The sequence below is a fragment of the Melozone crissalis genome, unplaced genomic scaffold, assembly GCF_028551555.1.
Source record: "Melozone crissalis strain CALT ecotype California unplaced genomic scaffold, PUWL_Pcris_2 ptg000019l_1, whole genome shotgun sequence".
Lineage (NCBI taxonomy): Eukaryota > Metazoa > Chordata > Aves > Passeriformes > Passerellidae > Melozone > Melozone crissalis.
This window is the reverse complement of record NW_026535797.1, coordinates 15,556,237-15,578,343: the sequence shown is the minus strand read 5'-3', so window position 1 is coordinate 15,578,343 and position 22,107 is coordinate 15,556,237. Positions and strand designations below refer to the sequence as shown.

Genomic DNA, 22,107 nt, shown 5'->3' with positions numbered 1-22,107 from the left:
TTTAAGAACAAAGAATTCTGTGTCAAAAGATATTCCTTTAATCCATATTTAATGTAATTATGACTATCATGACATTTAGAATTCAATTGAATTGTTATGGCTGGAGCTTAAAGACTGGAAAGCAGACAAGCACTTTACATCCTTTGCAACTACTACATAAAACAAACAAACAAAAAAAGTTAAAATAATTTCTGGCAGGCAGCAGCATTTGGAATATGAATAGAAACACTCTTCTGTCATAGAAAAAAAATAAGGGGCCACTCCTGCAATAAATACTTTTGCATGGGCTCAGGATTTTTTACTGCAGGATTCCATTGCTGGGTTATGATATTAGACAGTTTTATTAAGTTGCTTTTGATATATTTGAAAATACTTGGCAGAAAAAGAATTCAAAATTATTGGATAAAATTCAGTTTCTAAGCTAACTATCATGGGAATCCAGTAATAATGATGTTTGACTTTGTATCTCAGTCTAATAATTTCTTTTGAGTGTTTTATTTGCTAATATTCATATATGTTTAACTAATAACTTGATTGCTAAAATGACATGTGTTTTTGTGTGCCAAGAATCATGTGTATCTTCCCAGTGCCCTGGATTTCAGAAATTGTATCTACATTCAGTAATCCAGCTTCATATTTCTTTTGCCTTTTTTTTTGAGAATAAGGATAAATATGCAGATTTTACTTTTACCTTAGAATTGTCTTATGCGGTACCCTTGTACCTTGTGACCTGGTTGAAGATGATTGATAAGCAGCAGAAGTGCTTAGCTGTAAAATATCTTTCTTTTAGCCCATGCCTCTTTAAGGTGACTCTTTGCCTCTCGTTATGGGATAAGTTAAACAACATTTGTCTTCTTTCTAGGACATGCTCTTACCATTTTCTTCTTTTTGAAATGACTCTGAGTAACTGATTCTGCTTTCAGAAACTGTTTCCTATTTGGTTAGAAACAGGAAGAAACAGAACCAAAGCCCTCTGGGCTTGGCAGCTGCTGTTGTTCAGGGGACCCAGGGAGCTGTTCTCACCTGGCCCTTTGCTCTGCCCTCCACTGCATCCCTGCAAGCACTGCTCGGGGCAAACCTTGCACTGCTCTACTCCTTATGTTTTCTGCTTTCTCTTTTAATGCTTTGCATCTGTCTCCCCGGAGAAGGAACTATTTCCAGTTTTTTCCCACCCTGAAAACTTTCATTTTGAACAGCTTTATTTTAACTGTGTTTTCAAAGTCTGTGAGGTACCTGCTAAAGGGATAGGTGCTAAGATCACTTCTCTTTGCACTCTTAAGCTACCCAGCTCTTAAGGTGCCCAGCTCGTACTACTATCCACTCTTCATTGAGAAAGTGAGCACAGCCTGTAGAAATACCTGGAAATTAAGGCGTTTCTGAAAAAAATACTTTTGATATCTGAGGTACTTCTGCTGCCTCTGACAGGAAACTTTTACGTCTGTGAAAAATGGAAATGAGGCAAGCCTGAAGGAGTGTAAATCCATGAGGAATGTCAGTAGGAGAAATTTCAATCCATGACCAATAGAAACTAATTAAGGAGCAAAGGGAAGGAGGGCCCTGGCTAAAAGAAGAGCAGAAACAAAGCACTGGGTGTTGGAAGGCACTGGAGGCAAGGAGGTTTAAAAGGGGTGAAGAGGGGCTCAGTTGTGGTGAAATGCAAAGGGGAAGGTGGCAGATAAATAGGAGAAAGCAACATCAGAGCAATAAAAATAGTGTAAAAATGCAACTAAATTAATGCAGTTATATGGTCTAATTTAGTTTTGTAGCTGAAGATGTGTATTTTTGTAACATCAGTTTTCTGTGGTGAGCAATCCTTTTTTTTTTTTTTTGCCATGGTAACCTTGTGTGCTTGCCAAAGGCAGGACAAACAATGCCTACATCACTTCTACTTCCAAAACAATTGAGTGTGCCAAAACTTTAATATTAAAGTTTTGTGTCATTGCAAAAAGCTTATTTTATGGCTTTCTGAGATATGCAGTATATTATTAAACCCTGGATATGCACTTGGGGCATTAAGGTGTCAATAGCCAGCCCATGGGTGGGACTCAACAGTACCTGCACCTGGGACCATGCTTCTCTAACCTTACCTAAGCTTGCCATGCTTGCTTGACACCCAGGGAAAACACTGCAAGGCTCTTTTGGCTCTTTCCCAGAAGAATTAGCTTATAAGAATGTACTTAGTAAGTCTTTGATTTCTTTTGTTTATATAGAACCTAGAATTTTTCCCCCTCTCTGGAAACTCAAGGCATTCATGGTCTGAATTTTGTTTGTAAAGCTAAATATACATGGGTAGATGTCAGATCCATCTGAAAAGAACCTGATGCTGGTTATCTTTTTTCCAAGCAGATATCCATACCACCTAAACTGATTTTAATGTCTTTCCACCTATTCCCATATCCCATGCTGTGAAAATATCACTCCCGTCATTGGGAAATACTCTTTTAGCTGAAACTGGGGAAGGTGGGAGATTTCAAATAGCAGCAGAGGAGCTCTAGGTGTGGTGTTGTTGTGGTCACTATTGAAAGCAGATGTGGTTCCTGTGCTTTCCTGTCTGCTGCTTCTGCATTGCAGGGATGGGAGGGAGCACCCAAGTGAGACCAGGGCTGCTTTTTCTGGACAAGAGCTGCTTTTTCTCAGTAGCAATGCTGACAGAAATGGATGTCAAAGGACAGGCTTGGTGAGTTGAACCTGACAAGCTCTGGCAGTGTTTTGCACTGGCAAGGAGTCAGGAATCTCCCACAGGAAGACACCAGTTCCATTTTTTAAATATTATTCAAAAATCCCCAGTAGAGTGTTTGTGAATAACATGGCTCTGGTTTTCTCCAGGGCATTCCTACTCCAGCCATGCAATTCAAAACACATTTTGAAAGAGCAAAAAAGATGAGAAATACATAAAAGTAGTTTAGAATCAATGCCTGACCATTTTTGCTGTGTTTAGATTTCTTTTAGTGAATTTCTATATACAAATCTAATAAGAAAGTCTCCTATTTTTAGTTCTGAAGTTCAAGTAAAACTTCCCTGTTTTTATATACTTTTCAATCTGTCACTGGGAATTCAAAACAGAATTAAAAAAAAACAAACTGTCAAGCAAGCAACCTGCACTTAGAGGGAACTGAAAAGCCAGGAGCACACTGTAGCAAGTTCAGACATTAAAAAGCAAGAGAGAATATAATATGCTCTGTGCAATGCAGCTGTGGCTTAATGCTGATTTGCACATTAGGACTAGATTAGCATCACTCAGATGTGATCTGAATATTGAGTAACTATCACAAGTATGGTACTATTGATGAAAAATGAAACTGTATGGTACACTTCAGATCTAATATACCAACCTTTTGTGTTTTTAGATTCTACAGAAGTGTAAAAGAAGACCTATTACTTCTAAATTTTTATGAAATGCATGTAATGTAGTTTCCTAGAAAAGTTCAGTTGGATGCTCAGTATGTTTATAAAATAGAATATGATATTACCATAAAAATGATTGCTTTTTAGCCACTCAAAGGGAAGAAATAGTCAAAGAAATGACCATATAAAGGTTGATTATTTTTATTCTGAAGACAGTCAAATTGATTTAAGGTGTTGTGGCCAACTCATCATAGATTTTGTGGCTATAATGCCTGCATGACTCCGAACACTTTAAAGTTCAAAAAGACCTTACTGTTGATAAACGTTTGATTCACTTTCAAATAAAATGCAGTTTGCATTTGACATGGAGGATTTTGTGCAGAATGGCTCCCTAAATTGTTTCGTGTTAGTTCAGTGGCAGACTATAGGATAATTACCTTCTGCAGCACTCTCCCAACATTTGACAATATTCCTCTTTGGAAAAATTGAGAAGATGAGTGTCCTCACTGGGAAACCAGGAAATAAGGGCACATCTGGTGGGTTGGTGTTTATATCTTTGCTAAAAGTGCAGTGTGCTGGCTGCAGATCTTTCTTTCCAGGAAAGCTTCCCTCCAGTGCTGCCCAGAAGTGGGCTGGCACTACCTCTGGATTTTGGCACATCTCACTGGCACAAAACCCCTGCACAGCATGTTCTTAGGGGTCAGTGCCATAGCAGGGCTTTGGGGCAGGCTGGAGGAGTGACACTGTGAGAAGAGGGGGTTGGCTGGGAGTTGTGAAGGCTGGGATGGGTTGGTGTTGGGGTGGCTCCCCTTGGGGTGTCCTCCCTGCCTTCCCAGGCACTCGGATGTGCCTTCTGCAGCTGGGATGGAAGACAGTCTTTCAGTAGAATGCAAAGGTAAAACAGCATCTTGGGCCCTTCTGAATGTGCTCACTGTATTATCATGTCAGATACCACAGAGTTGCTTTCTTCTTTATCTGCCAGGCTAAAATGAATTTTCACTTTTAGTGATTCCCAACAGATCTCATAGCAAAACCAGATCTGTATCTAAATATTCATCTAACTTTTGCTAGACACTCAGAAACACTGAACATGTATTGTGAGATCTCCATGTGTACACAGGGTATCTATGCACACACAGCAGCAAACCTGTATTTGCTTTTTAAAAATTATTATGCAAAGGTAAACCTGTCACTTCTATTGACTAGGTGTCATCAGGCTTGTTCAAGTGTTTGAAGGGTTTTGTGCTTAGTTTTTTTGGCTCATTGCTATGTAGTGATAGATGGCAAGCTTTTCTCTAATGATTCTAATCTCAAGGTCTAAAGGTGATATTGAGCTTCTGTTTAGACTTTGCAGACAGGAGTAGAAGGAAATAATATTCTTCTAATAACTGAAGTGCAAACCCTCAGGTTCTTGCAAAAGACAGTTAACAGGCACATAACAGCTTCAGGACTTGTAGGATTTTTGAATTCCGAACTTCTCTACACAGAACAGTAAATGCAGTTAAGGAATCATGCTATATGTCATGTAGAAAACCTCAGATTTTCTGAGTGGCAATGACCAACATGTGGTTACTCCATTGGATACTGTGCTTTCTAAAGCACACCTTGTAGCAGATAAGGAACATTTAATTTCTGGTGTAGTACAGATTTCTCGTATATTGGGCTAGGAGCTTGGAATAAAAAACTTGGCTGTTGATTTAATTATTTTTAAGTTGACATATGTGTTAGCTTGTACATAGGAGAACAGCATCTTACAATTAGTCAAATAAGGCTGTTAATGATAGAAAAATATAGGTATTTGAGTTTTTTTTAGTATTGTCATAATTAATTCTGTTTCAAGCATGCAGATTTATCACGTTGACAATGCTACTGAGCAATCAATTAAAGAATATATAAAATTTGGAAGAAAGTTTCTATCAGTGTGTGAGACCTGTCTCAATTTTTCTATACAGACATAAAAAATGTATGTTACTCATTGTGTTGCATGTATGATGCTGTGTTTTCGGCAGTGCAAAATAGTCTTTAAAGCTATTTTGAAGACACTACATAGTTTGAGAACATACTAGCAAATACTTTTGTTTTTACTCATACTACTTTTCTATTGTAGACTGTCCAAAGGTCATCCATTGTTCTCCTTGCTTTTTTCGCTTGTGTTTTGAATAGGTTGCCACTAACATCTTTAAATTACTTCTCAGTCCACTGCTGCTCTACAGCTTTATTTACAGAGTCACAGGAAGCTGCCACATCCACCCTTAACTTTAACTTCACTGCCTCTCATCCAGTGATGGAGACTGCAGCACCTTCAGTGATCCAGTTTGTAATGGATGGATGGGACAGGCATCAGTGTGGACTTGGCAGCTTTGTCAGCCCCACTGCATTGGTGTGAGCTGGTAAAACCCAGTTTTACTCTGTGGCCATGGTGCACCTGCAGTCTCATGAATCATGTTGCAGCACTGAAGCTCTTGTTAGAGTAAACAGCAGATATAACTCCTGATGCACCCAGGAAACAGTTCTGTTTAGCAATGAATTGCCAAGCAAACATTATGCAGTGCATAAATGCACCATAACAATAATTTTACCTTTAAATAGATTTTAAGGAACTTTCTTCAGTAGTTACACAGATGGTATTATTGATAGATGAATTGCTGCAGTTCAAGGAGTTACTTTAGTCTTTTCTCCTTATTAGTTGCAATCAATTAAACATGCTTATACAAAAAATTCTACAGAGGTCAGGAAAGGACATTATCAGATTTTTCAGGCATTGTTTCTTTAAACTTTTTCTACAAAATTTATGTACAATTCTGTGCTGGTAAATGTTCTTAATAATGCAAATTTTATCAAAAAGCTTTTACATAAATGATGGCTTTAAAATATCTATATTGTTAAGAAACCCCACAACCTCCTCATATTTCATGAGCTGTCCCCTGCCACACCTGTGTGCTGATGGCTGATTATATCTGCCCTTTCTCTGGAGGGGGGGAAGGCTGACTGGGATTTCTTTTTGTGTAGGGGGATTCCTCGAGTCAGAGGTGGAAATCAACCCACTCAAATGCAAAATCAAAGCAATTGATGAAGTGTGTATAGAGAAGGAAACATTTCACATTATTTCCTGGCACTGTAAGGAGTACAATCCCCAAGCTGAAATACACCTGAGTGAGAGCTCTTATGGAATATTTGCTTACCAAGAAATGAGATCCACTCATGCACAGTTTTTCTACAACCACAGCAGATTCAGGCATTCCAAACTGAGGTGGGAAAAAAGACAAGATTACAATAGTGTGACACTTGGCATTTGTAAACAAACTAATTAATATTGCCATGCTCAAATACTCAGGGTTGTGGAAATTGTTATACTACTTGACAAGGATAATTAGAAAAAGAATATTGAGTAACTGTAATGCTCAGGCAGTGACTTTCACGTAAGAGATAAGACACAGTTTTACCTCTTAGGAAGAAAGATTACAGGGGATAAGGGCTAATGAAATTGTGGATGGAGTAGACAAAAAGAAATTTCCAAGCAGCAAATATCATATAAGTGGAGCAAGGAGCCCAACAGGAGTACTGTGGATTGTTGTGAGATAAGAAGCCAGAATTAGAAACAGGTTAAAAGGTAACCTGAGGAAAAAGCTAAGCAGTGGCCATTCCATCGTTGCACATGGCTGTTTACCAACTTCTGTTTGCTCTGCTTGACTTTGGTACCAGCTATTTGGGCTGTGTCTTGCACTTACCATGCTGATGGGCATTGCTGGAAAGAACTCAGGCTCAGAAAGAGGGTTTTTTTCCTGTAGCTTGGCTGTGATAATCGTGTTTTTTAACAAAGTTGATGTTAATTATAAATTAAAATGAAACCAGAATGTCCAGAAATATTACATCTTGAAATAGAACTAACTACTGAATAGTAGTTTGGAAAAAATGGACACATTGGATTTTCTATTAAGGAGAGGAAAAGAAAACATCAAGGCTGAAGATGTCCTAAAAAAAATCTCATGGTGTGTTAGATGGCTTAGTGGGACTTTTGAAAGAAATTAACTGTTATGCATAGAAAGTGGCAAAAAAATTTGGGAATCTTTTCTTTAAGAATGTACCACTCTCAAATTGAGTTTTAGTATTTGTAATGCTTAGATGTAAATGTCAGTATCAGTAGTGACCAAATCAGATGCTAACAGAGAAATATTAGGGCTATAAGTTTTTATAGACATAGTTATGTGGCCTTCCTAAGATAATTCTGTGTTTCTAGACTACTTAAAACTGATCATGCTTAAATATTCAGTGTGTATTTTTTCTACTTTTTGATATGAAAATGTCCTGTTCAGATAGATATTCTTTTTTTGGTCTGTTAGCTGATAGGCCTTGGTTTATAAATGTTTTTCTACTATGATTGGGAGAGTCCTGCTTGTTTGCAATGCAGAATAGATCACAATTCAAAGGAGAGGGTTGCTGTGGTTGTTGGACTAGTGGTCATTTGTGCATTGTGTTAATTTGCCATCTGTTGAATAGGTGTTGGTGAGAGACAAATAATCAAGGCTATGGACTTTCTGCTTCTCTTGGCTTCTGCTCATCTATTTCTAGTTTCTACCAGTATCTTCAATAACTGGCTTGATGAGCTGCTTTTGAACTTTGCCTTATGCTATTAATCAAGCTTTGTGTAAGGGAAAATTTGTTCATTTTACATGGTTAATGCGTTAGGCAATTGGGTGTATTGCTGCTGGTGTTTAGTGATGACCATGGAACCTTTAATTTTCTTGAGATTGCATTAACTTCTCTTACAAGTACATTAAGATCAGTACTAGGAGAGGGACCAGACTATATGGCAAATGGAGGCCAAGTAGATAATCTCTGAACACAACATGGAATATTTCAGTGTTGCAACTACAGCATAGGTGCAAGATGACGTTGAGGTACATCCACATGGCTAACAGGTCTCCATTACTATCTTCACTTACTTATGAAGGAAAATGCAAAATCTGTGTGTTTAATTATTATTTAGTAGTTGAGGTATTGATTTCATACAAAATTCCTTTCATGAGGCTGGAAACACTTTGCAGAATGGCTAGTTAAGAACTTCTGTATTTATGACACAGGAAAATCTATATCATTAAGACTTAAATTTCCGAAGATACTAAAATTGCATGGTACACATGTACATACCCATTTTATATATGTATTGTGGCATCAGCATGAGTATACCTCTTCTAGACAACCCAGGCTCAGTCACAGACCATGGAAGCTGATATTATTTTCCTGAAGGTTAATGTATTATTTTCTGTTCAGTGCTCACTGCTTGTCTATCTTGTGTACCTGTCCTGCACAGTACTCAAAACCTTCTCTGAACCCAGAATGTTTTTTTTCAAAATTGAACTGTTCTACAGCACTCTTTATTGTCCAAGTGCTTCAGATTCACTAATAACTCTTTATTCTGAGGCCACTCTCTGACATGACAACTTCATTTGTAAGGGGAGTTGATGTGCATGAGAAATAAAATTCGCACGATATCCACTGGGTACTACAACTGCTTAGATCTAAGAGATATACATTTATATCTGCATAGTAAATATTTTGCCATTTTTACCTTCTGAGCAGAGCTGCCACTGTGGTTGTAGCTCTTGCCTCCCACTGCTGCAAGTCAAACACTTGGGAAATGTCATGTTTTCCTGGGTGACTTGCATATCTTCAGGTGAAAGTGTTGTGCTGGGGCAGTAACAGGATCTGATATTTCAAGGCAGAATTAAATCAATGTATTTGTTTTCTAGTTTTCAGCCAGGCCTGGCTTTGTGCACCTTGAAATTTCTGTAATGGCATAGAGTAACACAGAGACCTGCTGGTTTCTCTGCATTAGCAAGTTTTGTGAACAGAAATGAGAAACCTTAATGACCATGAATTCTCACTGTTGGTGTAAAGAAGGTACTGGAAAAGATTGGTGCTCTTACAGTTAGAATTAGAATTAACACAAGAAAAAACCTCCTATATATAAAATTACATAGAGTAACTTGCATAGAAACAAACAAAAGAGATATAAAATGAGATTATATATCCAATTGCATGAATGGGCTTTACAAATTACAGGTAGAAATCTAAAACCTGAGTAATAGTATTCAGTAGGTTAAAAGGAAAAATGTGATTAAAAAAGGCTGTATCATGGAGGATATATTTTATATATCTGAGAGGAGATGATTAAGGTAGTGAAAGATGTCTGAAAATGAGCTTGGAATACTTTGTGCAATTCAGGTTATTTTAGATATACTAGAAAGGATCTTGTAGAACAAAGAAATATACAAGCCAACAAAGGACTGACTCAATTCCCCCCGCAAAAGTTCAAGTACAACTTAAACAACATCTAGCAACTACTGTGTGTATATATGCGTTGAGAAGAAAACATGAAGAGTAGATTCTTATTGACATGCTGTAAATTTTAAAGCTATATTCACATATAAAACTAGACATACTTTCTCTGAAATGATTATTTTTTCCCAGCAGGAAATAAATTTGGGCATGAAATATCTTTTCTCTTATAAGCAATACTCCTGTGAGAAAACATTTTTTGTATGGTTTGTAATGTTGGAGATCTTTGCTTCTACCATGAATTACATTTCTACAGAAAACTGAAGTTATATATTAATATAAGTGGTGACTAAACTATTTTTAGCACTTTTAAATATTTGTGGTAGATGTAGGATAAGATATCTGGTTTTCAAGGATAAGTCCAGTGTTTCTGCTAGCTGAATGTAGACTGAACTCTCTAAAGTCTTACATACAGATTCAGTACCTGTCTTAAGAGATCTGCAACTTGAAAAGCTGTCCAGTTCTCAAACTCCTCTTGAGATGGTAGTTTTGTGGTCATTCTTCTCTCCAGGGAGAAAAAACTTGATCTGCATGAGTACTACTGAACTCTTGCTTTACTGTTTTTTTACTGATGTAGAAATCTGAAGGGGAAGTCCTTTTTGCAACTTTTTTCCTGTTTGGTCACTTAAAGTGAACGCCGGTAAAGGGTGATTTAGGAAGTCCCAATGTTCTCGTATGAGTGACTCCAGTATAAGGAACTGGTTGTTATATCAACATATGTACATACCTGCCATTACTGAAAAAGTTCAAGTGTCTCATCTACTATCCTTAAGATTTTCCTGCATGTTTTTTTACTGTTGGAATGACTGACAGGTCAGGTGTTGCCAGTGAATACCTTTTTCTTATTTTTTGCCTTGGCAGAGCACTGGATCTGGCAGAACTCCATTCCCAGAGTTGCAGAAATATGATTGAAGCTCTTGCATCTTAAATTTGGCCTCCTCAGAAAAACCTTAGAGGTACTTGGCTGGCATATTATGAAAAAATGATGTTGAATTTCAGAGTGCTTTTTGTTCTGCCAACTGCAGAAAGTTGGCAGTGAGTTTTTCCAAGGGAGGGTACCATCTTCCTGGATGTCAGGAGGCAGCGACACTCCTTCCATTATATGCAGAACCAGAAGAGAGAGGTGCATGTATTCCTTACAAGAAAGTTTGCTTGCCTAGTTGAGTGCAGGAGTGATTTTGTCTGTTGTAGAGTTGTCATGAGTTGTGAAGGTGGGAAGCAGTTTGGTAGGAGATGTGTGAGTTACAGGTTTAATGGCTGCTTACATGAAACAACCAAATAACAGATGGCATCAGGTGTGGAACATTAATAATGTGAAGTGCAGGCTGTTTGCTTTCCGAGGAGGTGTTAGCGGTCCTAATTCAGAACATCTCAAAGGCAAATTAAAAATAGTGCATTAAGAATTTTGCAGTTCAGTGTGTGCTGCCAGCCCTACCTGCTCCTCCTCCTCCTCCCCATCAGGCAGGGAGCATTTTTGGAAGTACTGAGGTGCTGAGAACTGCTCCTGGTTGCCAGTTGCTGTCTCCTTCCTGCAGTGCAGGGTGAGCTGCAGCTCTGCCCTGCCAGCTGCCCCACCTTGCTGTGCCCAGGCATCTTCCTTGTCTTACCTGTTTCTCTCTGCTCTCCCTCAACACTAGATTGTGGCTAGTTCTTCTGTGTTGACATTGCCTTAATTTGTGTTCTAGGCTTTTAGGACAGTCTCTTAAAAGGCCAGGGTTAGTGCAGTCTGCCTCTGTCCATGGAATGAGGCAGGAATCTGTTTGGGAAGGTCCTGCTCAGTTTTCTGCTCCCAAAGGGGCTTTGCTTCAACCAAAGAGACTTGTAAGACTTGCAGGAAATATTTTTCCATTAGTGTTTTAGTCAGATTAAACATAATGACAAGAGGGAAAAAAAGAAAAAAAAAAAAAAAAGACCAGGGACATGGGGAGGCTCATCTGGGTTCCTGCATCTCCTCTCTTGATGCTGGTTTTGCCCTTAGCTCAATTGGTGCTGTAGTTCTCTGTCCTTCAGTGTGTGTGACAGAAATGGAGAATATTGTCATACACTTCCACTTGCTTTCCATTACCCTCAAGGGGATTATTTCAAGAATTGTTGGCTGGGGAAGCCCAAATTTGATTACTGATTCTACCTAGTACCCTCATACTTCTGGTTCTTCTGTGTAATGTATCACACCTCCATGGTGTGATAAACCCAAATAAATATGTGCACTTGGACACATGTTGGCTGTGAGGGCTCTAGTGGGAGGAGTTCTTGAGCAGAATACTGAGGCTTCCAGAGTTCCCCAGATAAAGACAGGCCACAGAAATGGTTTCTTTCCTAACTTTCAGGTGCTTACATAAAATTTTGAAGCAGAATTTAGATACCTGAATATGAAACAGTACTAGCCTAGGGCAGATCAGGCTCGCTTGCTACTTGAAAATTCCCTGGAGCCTCCTGATCTGCTGTGAACCCTGTTAGGCTTAAAAATGTATTTGGTATGTGTGCAGAGTGTAATCTGCTATTTTAGAAACTTGTGTCTTACTGGAGACATTAACGATTTTAATCTGCACTGTTTTACAATTTCACTCCTCCAAAAAAAAGGTAGAAATCTGATTCTATATATTAAGAAATTTTGTTTTCTGAGTCCTAATAAAAAAGGACATCTAGTGCTTGAGAACTACCAAATTTCAGAGGAATCTAAATGTGAGCATTTTTTACACCAGGTATTTTGTCCTCTAAAGAGGAATTCATTCCCGTACAGAACCTGTGTATCAAGCAGAGTTTACACATCTTTACACTATATATTGTCTAAAGTTCATTTCCCAGAGTCTGAAATGTGCAAGCAACACAAAAACCAAGTTTTTGCAGGCTCCAAGTTCTTGGCTTTTTGTAAATTAAGTTCTCAATTTGTGATTTCATAGCTAGAAAGCAGTATAAAACTGTTTCCTGGATCATACCACTGGCATTTCTTACTATTCTATATATTCATGAGCATAAGCACTAAATGTGTTAAAGGTATCTCAAAACTTCCACAGTAAAGTTCGGCTTTGCAAAACCCCTCAGCAGCAGCAAGCAACTTGTTTTACTGGATGTAACATTGGAATACTGCCCCAGGAAAATACACTTGAGCACTTGAGCAAAATAGGTCAATGAAATATTACAGTACAGAAAATATGAACTGTTGTCCCTGTTTGTTTTTTCCCATTTTATATAAAAATAATGAAAGTAACGTGACTTACCACATACTTTTTTTTTTTTTCTCCCAGGCACACATGTTGGAGTTGATTCCAAGTAAGTTAAAGGAGCAGTTTCTCATGTCTGCTCTTCCTCCTAAACTGTCCCATATGTATCTTCTTGTTGTTAGTGTGATTGACAGGCTTGGCATTCATGGTGGGTGGGAGAAAAACATTCTTAAAGTAAAAAGCCAGAATATACTCATAGTCTAAATAAGTCTATAAAGAACGTTGGAAAATGAAGTCTTGCTTACAGCTATCTGTCTAGAAGTTTGAGAAAAGTCTTGCTAATTGGTTTTGTCTTTTATTTTTTTTCATTTAATAGGAAATAAAAAAGCAACATAATCAACAGAAATCACAGAGTCTGAAAGGGACCAGGAGAGATCTTGGCAGGGCTTCAGCAGAGAGGCAGGATCAAACACAACTAGAGGAAATTGGGTCAGTCTTGGAAAACAGTTCAGTAACCCATTTTTTTTAACTGAGTTGTTGGGGATGCATCAGATTCACCATGTCCTTAAGTGGAACAGCAAGAAGGAGATCTAGAATAAATTTTCTGCTCTGCTGCTGGAGGGAGCAAAAGGAAATGTCTGTTTGTAAGGATAATTGCTGTCTAAGCACCAGATGGGCTTGACTGAGACATCCTGCTGATTCTGAAGGAGCCAACCCAGTTTCAGGAGCATTTGTTCATAAGTAGTGGTGTGGGAAACTCTTAAGTCTTTTTCCTTTCAGCACACTCTTCAATTTGGCTGTATCTTTCTGAAAAATGAGGTGTCTAAACTGGTCCCAGTATACTCTTTAGGTCATGGAAACCGCTTCTGGCTCAGTAATATCCTGATAGACTTTAGGAATGCTTACTGTGCAGCACCCATGGTATTAACAAAATCCTGAGTACAGTTAAGACCAGGACAAACCCCTGTGTAACTCTGCTTGAAATACTCCTTGAGTTTGGTAGTGATTCACAGGATATATTCTCAATGAGAGTCAGACAGACACTGTTTGTCTTACAACAAACAGTGCTTTAATAATGTTTCTCTAGTTTGTATGTGATGATTTTTATGTGGGACCCTAATAAAAAGCATCAGTTTTAATATGAGCTTTGTGCCCCTTACTAGGTAGCTATCATAATGGGGAAGGAAATGAGACTGGTTTGACACAGTTTGTTCCTGAAAAGTCAGTTTTTACTGCAGAAACAATTTATAGCTATATTGAGGCCCAACATTTGCATTGTATATTTGTGAGGTTTGAAGTTGGGCTGACTGCTCTATAGTTTGCTCACCTTGTTCCCCTGTGATGTTCAAGGCGAGATATTTGCCCTGTAGATATAGGAGGTATGAAAACCCCATTCCAGAGTCTTGAGTTTCCTTTGTGACCAAAGTAGATTGTTTTTAATGATTTTGATAAGTCAATTAAGGAGTTTTTCAGAGGCCAAAGAGACCTACACCTGCCTAAGAACTTCATGGATCTTTGCCAATCTCCTTGTTTGCTGTCACAGTGTTTTCCTCCATCCTTGTTTCTGTGAGAGCATTCAGTGCTGTAGCAAGGAGAATCACAGGACATAATATATCCATGTTTGTCCAAAAGTTATGAAAATCTTCATGTTATGAAATGGGCACCCAGGTTTTTTCCATGTCTGTCGTTCTAGTTTTGGTGTATGGCTTTTCTTGGGATCACAAAAGACTGAGAGCCAAAGAAGCCTCAAATGGAAAAAATACGAAGACAAACCTCAGACCCCAAAAATTTGCTGAGAATGGTAGTACCATTCAAGGCTATTCACTGATTTGAAACCTGTCACCTTTAAATCACTTCCACTACATACAATTTGCTGCATAAATATGCCCTTTTTCTTTATTTCAGTAATTCTTTAATCCATTTCTGGGGCATGTAGTTTCAACTGAATTTTAATTACTGCCGAATGCTGGGGGGTTTTGTTTGCAAGTTTTGTCAGAGAGGCTGGATACATGACATAAACCCCATTGTCTCAAGGACAATTGCTCTTTGTGTTCTCACTCAACCTTCTGAAATCTTTTGATATGGCTTTTCTTTGTTAGTTTGACCTTCTCTTTGGATCTAGCAATAGATTCAGCTGTTATTCTAGAGAGCTTCACTACAACGAACCATGCATTAAAAATGTACTTATTCTCATAGGTATTTCTTTGTAGCCTGGATTTTGCACCTAGTTTTCTTTATCTTTTCAAAAAATCATGTTTTCAACTAGTACAATAAAATATATCAGTAATAAAATCACAACCTGCTACAAAAATGACAATGTTCATTAAAAATGCTCTTTGATTTTTTTGAAGGCTGAAATTGATGCTGTAGTGCTTGGTTGTGATATCCTTTACCAGTACTCAGTATTCTTTGCTGTTTAACTGAGCCACTTTTTTGATTATTATTCTTTTGAACATGTTGGTAAAACTTGCTGTCTGTTCTCTAGATTTATGTGCTGCCTTGTATAGTTTGCACTTAGACTTCATATAGTTTCTTTATAAAACCTCTCTTTTGAAATTCATCTGTGTTGACTCTTCTGATAAAATATGGAAAAATGTGTACAAACAGCTTTCCATCTGGCAATGTTTTTATGCACTAAAACCAAGTGAGTAAATTTAAAAACAGAAATTCAGTATTATTTCAGTGTCTTGCCTAGAAATTTTATTTAAATAAGGCAACTTAAATTTGAAATGCTGTGGCTGATGCTTGCTTTATTTTTTTTTAAATGTTCTCTGATGGGTTTTGTTAGTGTAATGAATACTTCTTCAACCACTATTGATCTTTTTGAGGCTTGAGCACTGATATATGTAGAAAGCATTTTATCATGCCCATGACTCTTGCTATGAAATAAATGGAAAAATGTCAAAGTAATACCTCAGCTCTCAGTGGGCATCACATGGTATTTTATAGTGGAAGATCTCAGCAAAGTTCACCCTGTTGGTGCATCCAGTGCCGTGGTATGTTATGGTACTGCATTATAATGTGTCTGTGATTCGGACATGGAGGTTTCCTTCAAAAACTTGTACCAGGTGAATTCTAAAGGTCAGAACTTCAGTTCCTCTACTTATTTAGAACAACTGAGATAAAACTGGAAAGGATAAATAACAGGGTGAGGGGAACAGGGCACTTCAAAATCCAAGACCTTTCTGTAGGAGAGGAGGAGTTCTGAGGGAAACTGGCTAAATATTAGAGAGAGGAGGGAGAGTCTGAGAACAGAAGCTGCAATACAAAGTTGTTTGGGAAAGGTATTTATTGCTTATTGTCACAAAGACAGCATGTGGAAGGAAGGAAGGAAAGGAGCAAGAGGTGATTGTTTTGGGAGGACCAAAGGGTTCAGGGAAGCATGCTATTCACTATTCAAGAGGGACGGGGTGGAGTGTCCATGTCAGCTGGCCAGCATCCAGATATTGTTTGGACCAAAAACAAGCAAACCTCCTCTCTACTTCCACTCAGCAGATCCCTGAAAATGAAATTGGGAAAATGAACTTCTAAGCCTCTTAAATAAAGGCAGACAAAAGGAGGAATTCCAAAGAGCTTGAAGATAGATTGAGAAATTGAAGAGATTGAAAAAGGGAGAAGGTTTTAGAAGTGGAAGGGTACAAAAAGTAAAGAAAAGGAAAGAAGAGACAAGCTGTATAAATAGAGAATGTTTCTCAAGGTTTTTGGATTCCTAAATAGGGCTTTTACATTTCTTATGTCCTTAGCTTGCCGACATAGATAAAATTTAATGAGCAGAGTTTATTTGACAGTCAACAGAGAATATGATAAAATCTCAATAAGAAGGACCGTGAAAACTGAGATCTAATTTTTTTAGTATTCTGACTGTATTTGAGGAGATATCAAAAAGATATTTCAAGAGATACTGTGTTTATGATAATAAGTTGTAAATGAAAAAGCTATCAAGAAGAAAATGACAAACTGCTTTTGATTTTTTTCTCATTTGACTCACAAACTCAGTAATTTCATAACTTTTTATTCTGGATCCTTTTTATTAGCTTGATTTTGGTTATCATTAGGTAATGGTAATGTTGTTGAACATCTATCACCATGGTATTAAGTGAAATTACATCTGAGTAAAATGCTCTCATGATTACAGGAGAGGTATGAAAGGAAAAAACAGTGATAGATTGTTTCCCACACAAAATGTGGAGCAGTCTTCTATTGTTATATGCTGAATAAAGCCAGAGTTTGGTGAGCTTATGTCAATTCCCTTTACATTTTTTTTGTGAGCTTGCTTTTGTCAACCTTCCTCCCATAGCTTTAGCATCTCTAGTTCCATTGCCACAGAGATACTCAAGAAAAACCATGAATTTTCTCACAGGTATTTTTTTTGCACTGTTCAAAGTGCCTTGTATGAATCAGTGACAATAAAGAGTTGGTTCTGTTTATTCTCTCCTCTCTTCTAAAGCCAGCAGCCATTCTAATCATGTTGGTTTCTTTCCAAGGAAATGTGTTGCTTATTGGAAAAATGCCGGGGGGATTTTGTTGTACCAGGTGGAATTAGTGGGAATGAGGATAGTAGTTGGCTGCTGCTTATGTTGGTAGCATGAAAGTGTATCTCAAGATTTTTTGCTGTTCCTGAGGAGTGTATTAGGAAATGTTTGCCTCAGAGTTCATTCATATTGGAAACCAATGGAGGACACTCCAGTAGCACTTCTCTTGTGTGTTGTAAACATTCCTCTGCTAAGCTTTTTAGGGGTCTGGATACGAGGTGTTTGGTATGCATCCATCTGCTGACAGCATTATAAATATTGCATTTCTGACCTTCAGATTTTCTCTTTTGATCTCTGGTTAAATGATATATTTGCCAGCTTGACACTGCTGACATTCTGTCTGTTTGGTCTAGCATTGTTATACCACGATTCCTTGTGATCCCATTGTCATGGGAATGATATATCTCAAATGATGAATATACTTTGAAGCAATGTGGGGAATAAACACACTGGCTAAACTGCATTTGCAAGAAGAATTTTTATTGTAAAATTCCCACTTCAGTGTACAGCATAAATTATTTGCCTAATGTTGATGTATTTAACACTGCTGTTTTATCAGATAGTATAAAGGAGGATAAGCTACTGTTTGGGGGGATAGTAAGTGTCTTAATTATGATTTTAAGCAGATTTCCCCTTGCTTTTGTTTTGTCTTGCACTGTATTGGGCAAACCTGCATTTGCCAGACAATAAACTGAACAGTAGTAGAAATAGAAGCTTCCTGTTTTCCCTCAGTGATGAATGCTTCACTTCTCTAGAAATATTCTTTTCTTTAGAACTGGTGAATATTAACTGCACTTCTAGAGAAGTGAACCATAAACCATAGGAAGTTAGAAAGAGATTAAATTAACTCAAACATTTGCACTCTGTATGGTGTTTTTCTTATGCTTCTTTTAGGTTTTTGAACACCTCAAAAGCAGTCCTACCTTAGAATTCCATGCCTGTTTTCAAAAGCTGATTGGAAGTATGATGTGAATAAAGGCTTGGTAATGTTACCTACATTCCTGATAAATTGAAGTCTGTTTAGATTCAAGTATTTTATGAAGAATCAGTGGGAGTTTTTTTACGCATAACCTTCATGTCCTCATTCCTTTGTTATTAAAATGAAATGAGAACCTAGAAAATAAAAGTTGACAACAAATGTCAGGCTGATAAAAACCTCAGCAGTGACCTTCAAAGCAATGAGATTTGACTATGCTATGGTTATCCACTGAGGCCAGAAGTTAGAAATCAGATGATGCAGTGATGACTTTCATACTCTGGAACGTACATATTCTGCATAATATCCCATGCCTCATTTGTCACCTCTTCTCCACTGTCCAGAGCATGATCTATTATTTCTGCTTGCAATTTTGCATCTCTCCATTGTTGGCAGACTACAGCAGACCATTGAATTCCCTGGCAATTCTCTCCTTTTGGTCAGCTGTGCCCCAGTTCATAATGCTTCATACACTGTGCTGTATCTGTGATTGGCACATACGAGTGCAAAAGCTGTGGGAACAGACACTGGCCTTGGTACACCTGTATCAGAATGAATTGGAATGGCCCATAGCTTATAACAGATTAGAAGTTATTAAAAAAAAAGTTGCTTTTAACTGTATTCATCTCCACTCTTTCCTGTTGACTTGGGTGGCTGACCTTTAGCTGGAATTTCAGGCACAGAAATAATTGTATTGTTTAGAGTTAATATTTTGTCACAGTGTGTGCTGCGCGCGCTCTGATCCAGTGTCCCCGTCACATCACTGATATGATGCCATCAGTGTTGCTCCACTGGCCAGTCCAGCTTTTGGATTTCTACTGCCAGTTTGCAGGGTGCTTACATCAGCCTCAGCCACATCTTTGTTTCTGATGTTAAAGTAAGCTCAATAACATGTGAGGGACAGTAACCATCAAGTAATTTTCATGTTGCACCTGGAAAGCCTGACAATCACTGACTCATTAAATAATGAATTTTTTTACTGAGAATCTTGCTCACCTCTTTCCTCCATAATTATCTATCAAGACTTCATAAATAATTGCAGATCCAAAAGGAAGCTTGAATTGAGGTATTGAATGATTTCAGTGTCTTAAGAACTGAGGTTCTGCCCTGGATGGACTGAACACAGGAAATTCATGATACTCTAAATAATTATCTTCATTTTCCTTTTTGTTCTTATAACAGATGAATTGCACTCAGCTCCCTTAACTCTTGCTGTTTCTCACAAGTCTCACAGCATGCAGAGCCCTGTGAGTCAAGACTTTGTGTAAGAGCAGAACAGCAGGAGAAAAAGGCCAGAAAGAGTGCAATATTTTTTGTGAGGGTTTTCTTTTATCAGTCTCCTTCAGATTTTTTATCTATATCTCAGGAAACCTGAGAGCTCCTTTGGTGACAAACAAGATACTTGCTTGTCAAACTAAATAAGCTGAAACTCCTCTCCTGCAGAAGTGTGGTTAAGAATCTCTAAGAAGGTGCTGGGGAGGACATGGTGGCCAACTTTGTCCGTGTGTCTGAAAGTCTGGCTTTCACCCTGCTACTGATTCAAATCAGACTGAAGAGGAGACCAGACCCCTCTGTTTGATGGGAGCCAATCTATTAATTCGTAACGATTTCCTTCCTGCCTCCTATTTTTTCCCCCCTGAGTTTCTGTCAATTTGTCTGCTTTTAGATTACAAACTGCCTGTGGGAGTGGAGTGTTTCCCCCCTTCTTGAAAGATTAGAAACATCTCAAAACCAAGGTGATTCTGTTTTGGAAAAGCAGCTTTCTGTATCTGTTCACTCTGTCTGAAAGACAGACACTTCATATTTATAATGTTTAGTTTTCTAAGAAAAATATCCTTACCTGTACTACCTATGACTAGTAAGAAAATACATTTACAATTAGTTCCCACAATGAACTCCAGTTTTAAAACCTCAAAACTTTTTTGTGCAACTGCATCTAGAAGAATCCTAGAGCCAAAAGAAGATTCTATTCAAATACAATCAATCTCAGGGCAAAGTTGAAATTTAACATTTCATGTAAAATTTCAGTGCTTTTTGATAGCTTCATAATAGAATTTAGGAGAAATGTTGAATAACCTTCCCTGTTTCAGAAGGTAAGACTTCAAGACTTGTAAAATTTTTGCCTAATAGAGGAATTTTGGTTTTTGAATTTAATATTATTTGGAAACTTGAAAAGCAGAATCAAGTGAACTTCTTGAATGGAGATGACACCACCCCCGCTGTTCACAGAGGAGGAGATGAAAATAGTACTGGGAACTATTTGTCAAATGTTATATGGAGTTCCAGTATTGAAGCTTATTTTTTTTTAGAGGGATTTTAGGAGGTTTTTGCCAAGTTCTGTTGTTGCTTTTATCCTTTGTATTGTTTGTACACTTTGAGTGTTCTAATAAATGTTCTAAACAATTTTTTTAAATATTAACTCCCACAGAATTAATATGATGCAGAAAATTGTTAGTCTGATTATTTTGTTTAGATATCTAAATTGCAAATCTATTGCAGATAAACCCATTCATTTTTATTTTTATGAGCGGAACAAGCAAAGATAAAAGCACTTTCAGAAAGGATGCCTTTTAGTGAACTGTTTTATTAGAATGACCCCAAAACCACTCAGTTAAAGTTCAGGGAGAAGAACTTGAATCAAATGAAGTTCTGTTTATTTCCAGAGAGGATCTTAATCTTTAATGTGCTTTGCTTTATGTTACAGGATCTGCTGTGGGAAGTTAGGGCTTGCTGTTCTTTAAAGTTACCAGCTGAATTTTGAAAACTTTGCAAGAGAACAGAGCACTTTGCTGGACTGACACAGCACAAAGGAGGTGAAATTATATCACTGTTAATGGATGTTTTTCAGCACATTTTGAGAAGATGAATTGGTGTTAAAAAGAAGTGAAGAGGATCAATGGTAGTTATGTGGTTTACAGTTCGAATAACATTTCAGGTTAAAAATATCAACACACTTTCCCCTTCTCAGGCATGTGAGGACATAGTAGAACAGGGAACGTGTACTGACACAGACTGCCCTGAGGAATGAGCTATTACAGTCAGCTATAGCAGGTGAGAGACCCTGTGTGTTTTCAGTCAGTAATAGGGTGAAAACAGAACCCAGGAAAGACTTTCTGAATTTTAAGGCATTTCAAGTTGAATGAATTATCATCTAGGACAGCAGATCTTATATAAGGTCTAACTAGTAAAGTTTTCTTCTAAAGGATTAGCACAATGAAATTGCAAATCCATTTTGAAATTGACTGCTTGATTTGAAGAACGAGTAGTGAACTTGGAGGTGGAAGTTATTCTCACCAAATCTACACAGAGAGTAGGTGCTAGTGGCCACATAGACGTACTGTAGTTTTTTCCACTTCTTCAGGAAAATATTGTAAATACCATTTTAATTAGATTTTGTTTCACTATTCTACATTTGGTTCCTACGGGATTAATAAATATGGTTTCAAACAAGTCACTGCAGTGGCAAATCTCCTAACAACAATGCTTAGCTGTATTTATTGTCCAGGGTAAATTCCAATAAGAACAAAACACTAGTCAGCAGAGCCTGACTTAATAAATTATCTTCCTATATATTTGTTCTGAAATTTAATAATGATGAGCAAAACCACATTTAAAAGCAAAACAAAGAATGACAATTTGCAGTTGCAAAAATCTGCTTTCAGGGACTTAGTGAAATGAAACAGTTCCTATGGGCTGTAACACTCTAGACCTACCTTAACTCTGTTGCTGTATATACAGTGCATGTAGGAGGTGG

At 37.7% G+C, this 22,107-nt stretch overlaps 1 protein-coding gene across 4 annotated transcripts in view; it reads right to left on the bottom strand.

Annotated features, from left to right (window-relative positions):
• The window catches only part of BLNK (B cell linker), a 90,046-nt gene extending 76,981 nt beyond the window's left edge, over positions 1-13,065 (bottom strand). Inside the window, exons 1-2 of one of the 4 annotated variants that reach the window (XM_054276576.1) lie at positions 12,903-13,065; positions 6,528-6,590 (exon numbers count right to left, since the gene is read on the bottom strand). In XM_054276576.1, coding sequence (XP_054132551.1) covers positions 6,528-6,584 — 57 coding nt within the window. In that variant the 5' untranslated portion in view covers positions 6,585-6,590; positions 12,903-13,065. The remainder of the gene's footprint in view (positions 1-6,527; positions 6,591-12,902) is intronic. The other 3 variants (XM_054276573.1, XM_054276574.1, XM_054276575.1) reach the window with 3 other exon arrangements.
• Between the last annotated feature and the right edge of the window lie 9,042 nt (positions 13,066-22,107).